General features: G+C 50.7%; 1 protein-coding gene across 1 annotated transcript in view; it reads left to right on the plus strand.

Annotated features, from left to right (window-relative positions):
• The first annotated feature begins 274 nt into the window (after window positions 1–274).
• The window catches only part of BRCC3 (BRCA1/BRCA2-containing complex subunit 3), a 68,700-nt gene continuing 55,637 nt past the window's right edge, over window positions 275–13,337 (plus strand). Inside the window, exons 1-5 of the mRNA XM_075322815.1 lie at window positions 275–394; window positions 817–936; window positions 3,258–3,345; window positions 3,559–3,647; window positions 11,179–11,234. Of these exons, the coding sequence (XP_075178930.1) occupies window positions 290–394; window positions 817–936; window positions 3,258–3,345; window positions 3,559–3,647; window positions 11,179–11,234 (458 nt within the window). The 5' untranslated portion in view covers window positions 275–289. The remainder of the gene's footprint in view (window positions 395–816; window positions 937–3,257; window positions 3,346–3,558; window positions 3,648–11,178; window positions 11,235–13,337) is intronic.

The following is a 13,337-nucleotide window of genomic DNA, read 5'->3' on the forward strand; positions in this document are numbered from 1 at the left end:
ACTTATAATTAAAACATCCTGAAAACGCAAACACGGACACCACGGAGTGGGGAAACCCCGGAGCACAATGTTGCAGGAAGCTCACTGAAGGACGTGCCAGTCAAGTGTATGTTAAAAGAAAAAGGTTTTGGTACCGTGTTTTTCCAGTCAGGTGTATGAGCTGCCATTTTCTAGAAGACCACACCGAGTATATTCAAAAGTGCTGACTTCAACAAAATGGCGCCCGCCGCGGACATGGCTTGTACTTCCTGGAACGCAAACATCGACGCAAGAGCTGCCGCGGAGCAAGATGGCGGTGCAGGCCGTGCACATCGAAGGAGATGCTTTTTTAGTTTGTGTGGCCCATTCGCTGAGCACTGAGCGGGAGGAGGTTATGGGCTTGTGTATAGGCGAGGTGAGAGCCCGGGGGCATCTGCTGCTCAGCATGTAATGCCGGGAGACGCTGTTATTACCGACCAATCAGAACTTAGCTTTCATTTCCGCCAGGGATATGGATTTGACAGTTGAAATCTGATAGGTTGTTATGGGCAATGGCCACTTTAGTCTTATTCTACAGCTGTAATTGTCATGACTACACCACCTAATCACAAATTGCGTGGTCCTGATTATATGGCGTGTTCTGTGGGACCCCCTCACTCACCATTCTTGTGATCAGTGGGTTTCCCAGCGCTCAGACCCCCCAACCCTCAGCAAATGATCACATTTTGTATTTATACTTTACGGCTCGTTGCCTAGGTTACCGACCACCTCTGTGGTATATCTATAGGATAAGCCCTGCAGCCTAGTGACGGATGTGTCCTGTTCTGTGTCACACAGGTGGATACGCAGAGAGTCGTCCACATTCACTCCGTCATCATCTTACGGCGATCCGACAAGAGGAAGGATCGGGTGGAGATATCACCGGAGCAGCTGTCAGCGGCCACTACAGAAGCCGATATATCCTTCTGCATAAGGACATATATGAGTTATATACCGCGCCACCTTTGGTCTATATACTGACGGCACATTTATCCTGCGCAATGGCAGCCACATAGTGACATATGGGGGGGTGATCAGACCACACCTGTCACACAGGTATTAGGGGGAATCTGACACTGTAATTATGGGATGTGGTGTGGGGGGGTGTAAGGTCAGGGGATATTTTAAGTCACGTTATTAACTAGAAAAAGACAAAGCGCTGATCCTAATATTATACATTGATCGACTGCAGCTAGGCAGCATTTATAAAGACAGAACACGAGGTTCTTAGTTAACATTTAGGGCCATTTTTTTTTTATTGCTTTACTGCATATAGTAATTAGTCATGAGCGAGCACTACCATGCTGGGGTGTTCAGTAGTGATGAGCGAGCGCTACCATGCTGGAGTGCTCAGTAGTGATGAGCGAGCACTACCATGCTTGGGTGATCAGTAGTGATGAGCGAGCACTACCATGCTCGGGTGCTCAGTAGTGATGAGCGAGCACTACCATGCTCGGGTGATCAGTAGTGATGAGCGAGCGCTACCATGCTCGGGTGCTCAGCAGTGATGAGCGAGCACTACCATGCTCGGGTGCTCAGTAGTGATGAGCGAGCACTACCATGCTCGGGTGCTCAGTAGTGATGAGCGAGCACTACCATGCTCGGGTGCTCAGTAGTGATGAGCGAGCACTACCATGCTCGGGTGCTCAGTAGTGATGAGCGAGCGCTACCATGCTCGGGTGCTCAGTAGTGATGAGCGAGCGCTACCATGCTCTGGTGCTCAGTAGTGATGAGTGAGCACTACCATGCTGGGGTGTTCAGTAGTGATGAGCGAGCACTACCATGCTGGGGTGTTCAGTAGTGATGAGCGAGCACTACCATGCTGGAGTGTTCAGTAGTGATGAGCGAGCACTACCATGCTGGAGTGTTCAGTAGTGATGAGCGAGCACTACCATGCTCGGGTGCTCAGTAGTGATGAGCGAGCACTACCATGCTGGAGTGTTCAGTAGTGATGAGCGAGCACTACCATGCTCTGGTGCTCAGTAGTGATGAGCGAGCACTACCATGCTGGGGTGTTCAGTAGTAATGAGCGAGCACTACCATGCTCGGGTGCTCAGTAGTGATGAGCGAGCACTACCATGCTCGGGTGCTCAGTATTGATGAGCGAGCACTACCATGCTCGGGTGCTCAGTAGTGATGAGCGAGCACTACCATGCTTGGGTACTCGTAACGTGCAGTTGGATACTCAGATGGGCATGACTTGAGCACTGAGTATAATGAAAGTCCATGGGGATCTGGAGCATTTTTTTCGGGAAATCTTCTGGAAAAATGCTCATATTCCCTATTGACTTCCATTATGCTTGGGTAGTTAAGTTGCGCCCATCCGAGCATCCAACTGCTTGTTACGAGTACCGAGCACATGAGCATTGTAGTGCCCGCTCATCACTATTAATAATCATTACTATTGGGTTTCCTTTGTTGCCGATTTATAACCACATAAAATTTGAGCTGGACTTTGTTGTCATTAATCAGTTGGCAGGAGTTCAGACATAGATAAGGCTGGGACTTAACCATAGCTTTGCCATGACACGTATTATGCTTGCAAAGATCCCTGTATATCACTGCTTTATAGTGCAAGTTACTGACAAGTAATCAGACCCCAATCACTTGCACTTTTTGCATAGATAAAGACTCTCCTATCAAAAAGGCTGACTGTCAGATTCTTAGTTGAAGCCAATCTGTCACCAGGTTCTTGCCACTTAAATCTGAGAGCAGCATAACGTAGGGTCAAAGATCCTAATTCCAGTGAAGCTTCACTTACTAGGCTGCTTAGTGTAGTTTTGATAAAATCACTGTTTTATCAGCAGGAGATTATCATTAGAAGACTATTTGTCTCATGCCTTATAGTCCTGCTGCCGTGTGTAACCCCGCCCTCACCACTGATTGGCAGTTTTCTGTGTACACTGTGCATAAGCAGCCAATCAGTGGTGAGGGCGGGGTTAGAGAACTGGTAGAGGTGCAGCAGATAAAACTGTGATTATATCAAAATAGCAGCAGGCAGTCTAGTAAGTGACAAATCCCTGGAATTAGGAACTCCGCTCTTAGATGGGATAGCAACAGCCAGGTAAGAAAAAGTGTGTGGTTTTCTGATGGCAAGTGTGAATGGAGTTTTCCTACAACATATCCACTTTTCTGGATGTTGCCTTTATTTCTTGTGTTATGGCATATCAGGTAATAGAAAGACTTCATTGCTTCCCTTCTGGGCAAAGTTTTTGTTTTTTCTTTTAACTCATCCGCACAGATTGTCTGAGATCACTGGACGTCCCATGAGGGTTGTTGGCTGGTACCACTCTCACCCACATATTACAGTGTGGCCTTCCCATGTTGGTAAGAGACTAGAGCTGTATTCATACGTCTGCGTTTCACGAAGCAAATCCGGACCGGGAGGCTATGGGGATTATAAGACACAAGGCCGGTCCATCCTCGCTCCGCAAAATCCAGATGTGTGAATCCAGCTAAATGAACATCATTGATAAAGTCAGATAGGCAACATTTACCGCTTTATTACTATCAGTGGTCTCTTCTATCATTGTCCTGCAGATGTGCGCACCCAGGCCATGTACCAGATGATGGATGTCGGATTTGTGGGATTAATCTTCTCATGCTTCATAGAGGACAAGAACACAAAGGTCCGTTATTATCAGAAAATGATCTATTGTTTAAGTCTTTTCCAGTCCAAAGAACAAAACAGAGTGGTATTAGGAGATCCACGCTCGCCAGTAAGAAGGTCCAGACTCCGGTAAAAGAATAATTTCTCTGACGCCTCATTGGGGGACACAGGACCATGGGTGTTATGCTGCCTTTCCATAGGAGGACACTAAGTAGATGCAAAAGCATAGCTCCTCCTCTGCAGTATACACCCCCTGGCCGGGCCAGGCAACCTTAGTTTTAGCTTAGTGTCTGTAGGAGGCACATCCTTTCAAGGTTTGTTATTTTTTTGAGGGCGACGGTTTCCTTTTGGGACCGATCTCCCACTACCATCAACGGGCGGGAACGTGAAGTGTTGCCTACACATACCCCCTCCTGCGACGCTGAATCCTGGGCTGGACGAGTGGTTCCATAGACACCGATTTTCCAAAGCCCAGGGCAGAGGCACAATTCCTCAGCCCCTCTTTGTAGGCTCTGAGTTGAATATGGCATCAATTCCTCAGCCCCTCTTTGCAGGCTCTGAGTTGAATATGGCACCGTTGTGACCGGATACAGCAAGCTGACTCTGCTATTGTCACTGCCTGGATTGAAGCAGTGTTTAAGGTCCTCCCTGACTGGTTTCCCAGACAAAGGGAGAAAAGGCTGTGCAGGAAAGGCTCCCAGGACTGCTGAATATACAGTATTTATTATGCAAGGAAGAGAGCCCCAGGAATCCTGAACACACAGTGTTAACTTTTCCCTAGCTTGCTGGCTGGAGGGGGGGCACCACCGCCGCAACAGTCAGCCCAGAGCCTAGGGCTCCCAGCCCAGCGGAATGGACACAGTTTCTGTCCCAATCCATGGAAAAACTGTCACAGAACCTGGTGCTGGCTATGCAATGTCGTCCTCCACACCCTTCTGGGTCCCTGGACGGAACGCAGCCGGAACGCAGCCGGAGGATACCCCTATGGAGGATCCTTCTGAGGTAATCCGGGCACATGCTTCACCGGTTGCAGGGATCAGGAAAAGAGCACACGGCCGGGTGTCTCCAGCTGGCTCTCCCTCGGGAGCACACAGGACAGGCTCTCCCACACGCTCCACGGCTTCTGAAGAGCTGGAGGAGGGAGAATGCTGTTTGTACCAGGAGGATTCCTTGGTTTCAGCCTCCCCAGATGATAAAACTGCAATAGACTCCCTTATAGCAGCAATCAACCAAACTCTGCATGTGGAGGATCCCCCATCCACTACCACTGATCATGCAGTCTCCTTTAAGAGGGCAAGGAAACCCCAAAAGGTTTTTGATGATCACCCTGAGTTTCAGGATATACTCACAAAGCAAAGGGAGAAGCCTGACAGGTGCTTCGGTACCCTTTTGCCTCACCTGCCCCTAAGGGCTGGGCCGATCCGCCCTCGGTCGACCCCCCCCCCCCCCCGGTCTCCCGCCTTACCACAAAGAAGACGCTCCTGTCTTTACCCGATGGTTCCTCCATCAAGGACCCCACAGACAGACAGGTGGAGCACCTCGCCCGCTCTGCTTTTGAGGCTGCGGGTTCCTCCCTCTCGCCCTCCTTTGCCTCTGTGTGGGTCGCAAAGGCGATCTTGGTCTGGGCAGAATCCCTTAACACTTCGCTTGAGGAATCCCAGTTCACTCATACCTTCACAGAGGTAACAGCTCAAATTGCCGCTGCGGCGGAGTACCTCATGCAGGCCTCCATGGACGCTGTTACCTGCGCAGCGTTTGCCGCCTCAAATACCATAGCCATCCGTAGAGCTCTCAGGCTCCGACAATGGCGAGCGGACTCTGCCTCCAAGAAGTCTCTCACGGGCCTCCCCTTTTTTCCAGACCGATTGTTTGGCGAACGTCTGGACAAGCTCATTTCTGACGCCACGGGAGGAAAGAGTACCTCCCTCCCCCAGCTGAAGTCCAGGACGTCCTTCACCAGACGTCCACAGTCCTCGTTCCGCTCCTTTCAGAACTCATTTGATTGGTCGACACCCCGTGTGCTGTCCATGCCACCAGCCGCGGACTACGCATGGACCGACCTTCTCAGCTCTCCCCGAAACCTACTTCGTCATGGCAGCCTAGACCGAAACAGTCCAGGACTAGGGAGACTCGGCCACAACGTTTTCCCCCCTCATGACTCCTTCGGCGCCCCGGAAGACACACTCATTGTAGGAGGTCGACTGCAGCTCTTTCAACACATCTGGGCTGCCGCCTCAGACGACAAATGGGTGCGAGACCTTGTGTCTTCCGGTTACCACATAGAATTTCGGACCCGACCCCCGAGTCGGTTCTAACAGCAGGAGTGATAATACCTGTCCCAGACGACGAGAAGTTCGGGGGTTTTATTCCAACCTCTTTGTGGTCCACAAAAAGGATGGGTCAGTTCGACCCATCCTTGACCTCAAACACCTAAACAAGCATGTGCACGTACGGAGATTCAGAATGGAGTCCCTAAGGTCCATTATTGCATCCATGGTCGAAGGGGAATTCCTCGCCTCCATAGATATCAAGGACGTGTACTTCACATACCCATTGCCCCAGATCACCAAAAGTTTCTCCGCTTTGCAATTCAGGACTCTCACTTTCAATTTGTAGCTCTACCCTTCGGCCTTGCCACCGCACTAAGGGTCTTCACCAAAGTCATGGCGGCCGCCATGAGCGTCCTTCACGCCAGGGGAGTGGTCGTTCTCCCTTACTTGGACGACCTCCTCATCAAGGCCCCCTCCTTCCGCGACTGCTCAACCAGCGTACAGATCATTGTGGACACCCTATCCCGCTTAGGGTGGCTAGTGAATCTGGACAAATCATCCCCGGTCCCATCACGATCCATCACCTTCCTGGGCATGTCCCTGGACACCCGTCGGGGCTTGATCCTTCTCCCTAAGGACAGGGCGATCGCTTTCAACGAGCGGTACACTGCCTTCTACGTCCTCCGTCTCGCTCCATACGATTCAGCATGAAAGTGCTCGGCTGGATGGTGGCGGCTATGGAAGCAGTACCCTTTGCTCAACTGCACCTCCGCCCACTGCAGCTAGCTCTTCTAGCGGCCTGGGACAAGAACCTCTTCTCCCTGGACAGACATCTTCACCTGACGCCTTCAGTCAGGTACGCACTCTGCTGGTGGCTTCGGTCCTCCTCCCTATCGAAGGGGAAATCCTTTCTCCCAGTGAACTGGCTGGTCCTGACCACGGATGCCAGCCTCCTAGGCTGGGGAGCAGTGTACCGGCACCACACTGCTCAAGGACGTTGGACGCCCCAGGAGTCTTCCCTATCCATAAACACCCTGGAACTCCGCGCGCTCTTCCTCGCGCTCAGAGCGTTCTGCCCTCTGCTAGCGGGTCGTCAGATTCGAGTCCAATCGGACAATGCGACAGCTGTAGCCTATATCAATCGGCAGGGGGGCACCCGCAGCAAAGCGGCTTATCTCGAGACCCACAAGATCCTCAGCTGGGCCGAATCGACGGGATCAGTGATATCAGCGGTACACATACCTGGGGTAGAGAACTGGGCAGCAGACTTTCTAAGTCGCCAAGGCCTGGCCGCCGGAGAATGGTCTCTCCACCCAGAAGTGTTTTCTACACATCTGCACTCGCTGGGGCACACCAGACGTGGATCTAATGGCCTCAAGGTTGAACGCAAAGGTACCTGCGTTCATAGCCAGGTCACGCGACCCGCAGTCCATCGGCGCGGATGCTCTAGTCGGCTCCTGGCACCACTTCCGCCTGCCTTACATATTTCCACCTCTACCCCTGCTGCCGCGGGTGATCAGGAAGATCAAGGCAGTGGGAGTCCCGGTGATACTGATAGCACCGGACTGGCCCAGGCGCGCCTGGTACGCCGAATTAGTACAAATGCTCACAGACGCACCGTGGCGCCTTCCAGACATCCCAGACTTGCTGACCCAAGGGCCCATTTCCCATCAGAACTCCAGAGCCCTGAAGCTGACGGCATGGCCATTGAGACCTGGGTATTAACAAGAGCGGGATTCTCCCCCTCGGTTATTTCCACCATGATCAGCACCCGAAAGCCTGCTCCATCCCGCATTTACCACCGTACGTGGAAAATCTTCCTTTCATGGTGCAGAGAAACTAACGTTTAGCCTATGCCTCTGGCCATCCCCAGAATTCTCGACTTTCTACAGTCTGACTTGCAAGTGGGGTTGGCTCTCAGTTCCCTTAAAGGGCAGGTCTCAGCGCTCTCAATCTTCTACCAATGCCGCCTGGCTCAAAAACCGCAAGTCAAGACCTTCCTCCAGGGCGTTTCCCATCTAGTCCCCACGTACAAACGGCCGCTGGACCCATGGGACCTCAACCTCGTTCTGGACGGTCTCCAGAGGTCTCCCTTTGAACCCCTCTAGGAATCCTCCCTTGCTCTTCTGTCCTGGAAGGTAACATTCCTGGTGGCAATTACGTCCATCAGACGGGTTTCAGAGCTAGCAGCACTCTCTTGCCGCGAGCCTTTCCTGATCTTGCACTAGGACAAGGTGGTTCTGCGCCCCCTTCCGGATTTCCTTCCAAACGTTCTTACCCCGTTTCATTTGAACGAGGACATTGTTCTGCCTTCATTTTGTCCACACCCAGTTCATAGGGTGGAAAGGTCTCTGCATTCGTTAGACCTCATCAGAGCTCTCAGATATTACATATCCAGGACAACCCCCTTTAGGAAAACGGACTCTTTGTTCGTCATTCCTGAGGGGCCTAAGAAGGGACAGGCAGCTTCAAAGGCCACTCTGGCTCGCTGGATTCGCTCTGCAATCCAGGAAGTCTACCGCTTGCAACTCAAGCCCATTCCTAGTGGGCTGCGGGCTCATTCCACGCAAGCAGTTGGCGCTTCGTGGGCCATTCGGCATTAGGCTTCAGTGGAACAGGTGTGTAAGGCTGCGACCTGGTCTAGTCTACATACTTTTTCAAAGCATTACAGAGTCCATACCCAGGTTTCAACTGAGGCAAATCTGGGTAGGAAAATTCTGCAAACGGCAGTAGAACACCTCTCTCAGTAGGCGCTGCAGGCTGTCTGGGACTGGTTCCTCGTCCTTGGGTTGTGTTGTCTTTCTTTTATTTTTCCCACCGATGGACTGCTTTAGGACGTCCCATGGTCCTGTGTCCCCCAATGAGGCGTCAGAGAAAAACGGATTTTTGTGTACTCACCGTAAAATCGTTTTCTCTTATCCATCATTGGGGGACATAGCACCCACCCTGTTGCCCTGCGGGGCCTTGGTTCTCTCAGTACCTTATTTGGTTTTGACTCTTCTTTTCTCATGTTCCTCTGTTGAGAAGTTTTTTACTGCTTTTTTCTCCTACTGCTTGTGTACTAAAACTGAGACTGCCTGGCCCGGCCAGGGGGTGTATACTGCAGAGGAGGAGCTATGCTTTTTTCATCTACTTAGTGTCCTCCTATGGATAGGCAGCATAACACCCATGGTCCTGTGTCCCCCAATGATGGCTAAGCGAAAACGATTTTACGGTGAGTAGACAAAAATCCGTTTATCTTTATTCTTCCAGTCACCACACTACGCGTTTCGGGGATATGCGCTTACCCCTTCATCAGGTGTTTAAACTGACTGAAGGACCATGCCTAGCTTGACCTTAAAGGGGTACTCAGGGGAGATAAAAACTCTACTGTAAATGCCCCAATAAACCATACAGATGAGATGACCATTTCAGTTCTATAAGGCTAGGTTCACACTTCCGTTAAATTGTATCAGTCACAATCCGCTGCTCTGGTAAACAACGGAATCCGTTTGGCGGATTCCGTTGTTCCCATAGACTTGTATGAGCGGCGGATTGTGACTGATGATGCTGCGTTGCACCCTCCGCCCAACTGATCAGTCGTGGAACGACTGACCGCGGGGCGGAAGGAACGCAGCCTGTACCGTTTTTTGAGCAGCGCAATCTGTAGGATTTCGCTGTGCATGCTCTCTCTGGCTCCCTGCACACGTAACCAGGATACACATCGGGTTACTAAGCAATGCGCTTTGGTTAGTTACCCGATATTTACACTGGTTACGTGTGCAGGGAGCCAGCGCTAAGCGGTGTACGCTGGTAACCAGTGTAAATTTTGGGTAACCAAACAAAAAGGGCTTTGCTTTTAGTTACCTGATATTTACCCTGGATACGCAGGGAGGCCGACACTTCCCCGCTCGGCTCCGCCCCCTCCCGCACTCCGCATGTGTGTACACACACACACACACACACTCACCTGTCTCCAGCCATGCAGTCCCCGTGGCACTGACGTCCTCAGCGCCACGGCCCCGCTCGGCTCCGCCCCCCGCACACAACGGAGTCCGACAATGAATTCTGTTCTTTGTCATCCGTTGTACAACGCATCAGTCACATGCGTCAAGCAACGCATATGAATGATGCAAAACAACGGAAATGGGAACCTAGCCTTATCCTTACAATACCTGTAATTCAATGTGGCAGGACCCGCTCTTCCCTTCTCCCCCTACCCTCTGGGACGTTACGTCACACATCAGTGTGCAGCTCCCCTGCTTGTGTGTTGGTGTCATGCTTTAAATAAAGTTTAAAAAAAGTGGTGTCAAAAACACATTAAGAACTCATCGTAGGCACGGACCCAAAAGAAGGGGTTGTCCAGTAGTAGATCATTCCTTTAACCCCTTAATGACAAAGGCAACCAAGGACGTACAGTTATGTCCTATCTCCTCTTCCCACGGGCTCCAACGGCGAACCCACTGTAATCCCTTCACATCTCTGCTAACAGGCGCAGGTGGATCAGAGATCCACCCGCACCTCCTTAACGCTTTAGATCGTGCTGCGCGATTTAAGTGGTCACAGTGGGGATTGTGTTGTTCCCCATGCCCCGGGCCGCCAATGTATTGCCATGGTAGTGTAGGGTCAGCTGATGACCCCTGACGCTACCATGACTCACCTCCTGTGAGAGCAGACAGTGTGCTGGCACTCACAGGAACGCTGCATTTCTCCTGATCAGAGCGATGCTGCCCTGATCAGGAGAAATGCACAGGCGATCAAATAGTGCATGCATAAAGTCCCCTAGGGGGGCTAGTAAAATAAATACAAAAATAAAAAAAATGTAAAAATTATGAAAAAATAAAAAAACCTAAAAGTTCAAATCACCTCCCATTTTCCCCATTGAAAATAAAAGTTAAAAAAGTACATATTTGCTATCACCGCATTTAGAAATGTCCGATCTATCAAAATATGAACTCAATTAATCTGTTCGGTACACAACGTGGCGAGAAAATTTTTTCCAAACGCCAAAATTACGTTTTTTAGTCGCGGCAACATTTTTTTTAAATTCATGAACAGGCGATCAAAATGTCACTTCTGCACAAAAATGGTATCATTAAACACGTCAGTACACTAGTACATATAATGATCTTGGGGTGGGAACGGAGAACAAAGGACCCACTATTCTTGCTTTTAGCAAAATGTAACATTATTCAGGCTTTTCAGTTTCCTGTCCATTTTGTACTTTACTCCTTCATATTGCAGTTCTAAAATATATTGTTTTCACTTTGCATTTAATTTTTATTTTTTATTCCTCTTCAGACTGGACGTCTTCTCTACACCTGTTTTCAGTCCGTCCAAGCACAGAAGAGCAACGAGTAAGTAACGTTCCCATGTCGGGAGTCTGTTTATGGAGTAGGCTCAGGAAATGCCAGCTGTGGTGCGCAGGTACAGGTTCAGTAACAGGTACAGTGCCAATAAGGTTTTTATAGGGACTAAGGGGTACTTTGCACGTTGCGACATCGCTACCCGATGCTTGCGATGCCGAGCGTGATAGTCCCCGCCCCCGTCGTACATGCGATATCTTGTGATAGCTGCCGTAGCGAACATTATCGCTATGGCCGCTTCACACGCACTTACCTGCCCTGCGACGTTGCTCTGGCCGGCGACCCGCCTCCTTCCTAAGGGGGGCGGGTCGTGCGGCGTCACAGCAACGTCACACGACAGGCGGCCAATAGAAGTGGAGGGGCGGAGATGAGCAGGACGTAAACATCCCGCCCACCTCCTTCCTTCCGCATTGCCGGTGGAGGCAGGTAAGGAGATGTTCCTCGCTCCTGCGGCTTCATACACAGCGATGTGTGCTGCCGCAGGAACGAGGAACAACATCGCATCTCCTATTGGTGCGACATTATGGAAATGTCCGACGCTACACCGATCACCAATTTATGACGCTTTTTGCTATAGTTTATTGGCGCATGTAGGCTTTACACGTTGCGACGTCGTTACCGGCACCGGATGTGCGTCACTTTTGATTTGACCCCGACGATATCGCAGTAGCGATGTCACAATGTGCAAAGTACCCCTAAGTCCCTATATACCAAAGTTTTGATTATTTAATATTAAGTTTGGGGGTGACCGATGCCCTTTAATTACATAAAAGCGGAAGGATGTTTCCCTTATATGACCTGTCTGATATATCAAACAAAACTGTTGGGGTTTGCGGTCACTTTCTTTTTGAATGAATGAATGAATGAATGATATATAAATCTGTTGGGTGCGATTCATCAGTTTTCACTCCAGAATTCTGATGCAAAAGCTTTGAAGAGTAACAAGATTTAGGTGTAAGTCTATAGACCAGTTTCTCCCAATTCCAACAAAATGGGTGGAATGGGGGCGAGACATCACAGCAAGTCTAAATCACAATGAGCTACAGCAGAAATCTCACTCCAGGACCTGAATGCAGAGACATATCTGGGCTGTCGCACACCACTCGCCAGACACACCAGATTCCTGAAGAGGTGTCTTCATGAATCAGGAAGGTCTGACTCCTGCACACCCTTTCATCAAGACCTGCGTGAGCTACACTAAAGGGTACTTTACACGCTGCGATCTCGCTAGCGAGATCGCAGGCAATCTTACCCGCCCCCGTCGGTTGTGCGACACGGGCAAATCGCTGCCCATGCCGCACAATGTCGCTTATCCCCGTCACACGCACTTACCTGCCCTGGCTGGCGATCCGCCTCCTTCCTAAGGAGGCGGTTCGTGCAGCGTCATAGCGACGTCACATGGCAGGCATCCAATAGAAGCGGAGGGGCGGAGATGAGTGGGACATAACATCCCGCCCACCTCCTTCCTTCCGCATAGCCGGTGGGCGCAGGCAAGGAGATGTTCGTCGCTCCTGCGGTGTCACACACAGCGATGTGTGCTGCCGCAGGAACGAGGAACAACATCCCTAATAAGCAGACAACGATTTTTAGTTTCAGGACGACCTCTCCGCGGCAAACGGTTTTGACCGCTTTTGCGATCGTTTAAGGTCGATCGTACATGTCACACGCTGCGATATTGTTAATGACGCCAGATGTGCGTCACAAACACCGTGACCCCGACGATAATTCATTAACGATATCGCAGCGTGTAAAGCCCCCTTAAGTCTTGATAAATCTGGCCTATTGTCTGGTGAGAGTAATATGTTAAAGGGACTCTGTCAGCAGGTTTCTGCAATGTAATCTGAAGACAGCATGCTGCAAGAGTTAAGGTGGTGTGTCACACACAGCGACAACGACGTCGCTGCTACGTCACCATTTTCTGTGACGTAGCAGCGACGTCCCGTCGCTGTCGCTGTGTGTTATATCCAGAAACGAGCTGGCCCCTGCTGTGAGGTCGCCGCTCGTTGCTGAATGTCCTGCTTCATTTTTTGCTCGTCGCTCTCCCGCTGTGAAGCACACATCGCTGTGTGTTACAGCGAGAGAGCAACGATCTGA

The sequence above is a fragment of the Anomaloglossus baeobatrachus genome, chromosome 9 (genome assembly GCF_048569485.1).
Source record: "Anomaloglossus baeobatrachus isolate aAnoBae1 chromosome 9, aAnoBae1.hap1, whole genome shotgun sequence".
Taxonomy (NCBI): domain Eukaryota; kingdom Metazoa; phylum Chordata; class Amphibia; order Anura; family Aromobatidae; genus Anomaloglossus; species Anomaloglossus baeobatrachus.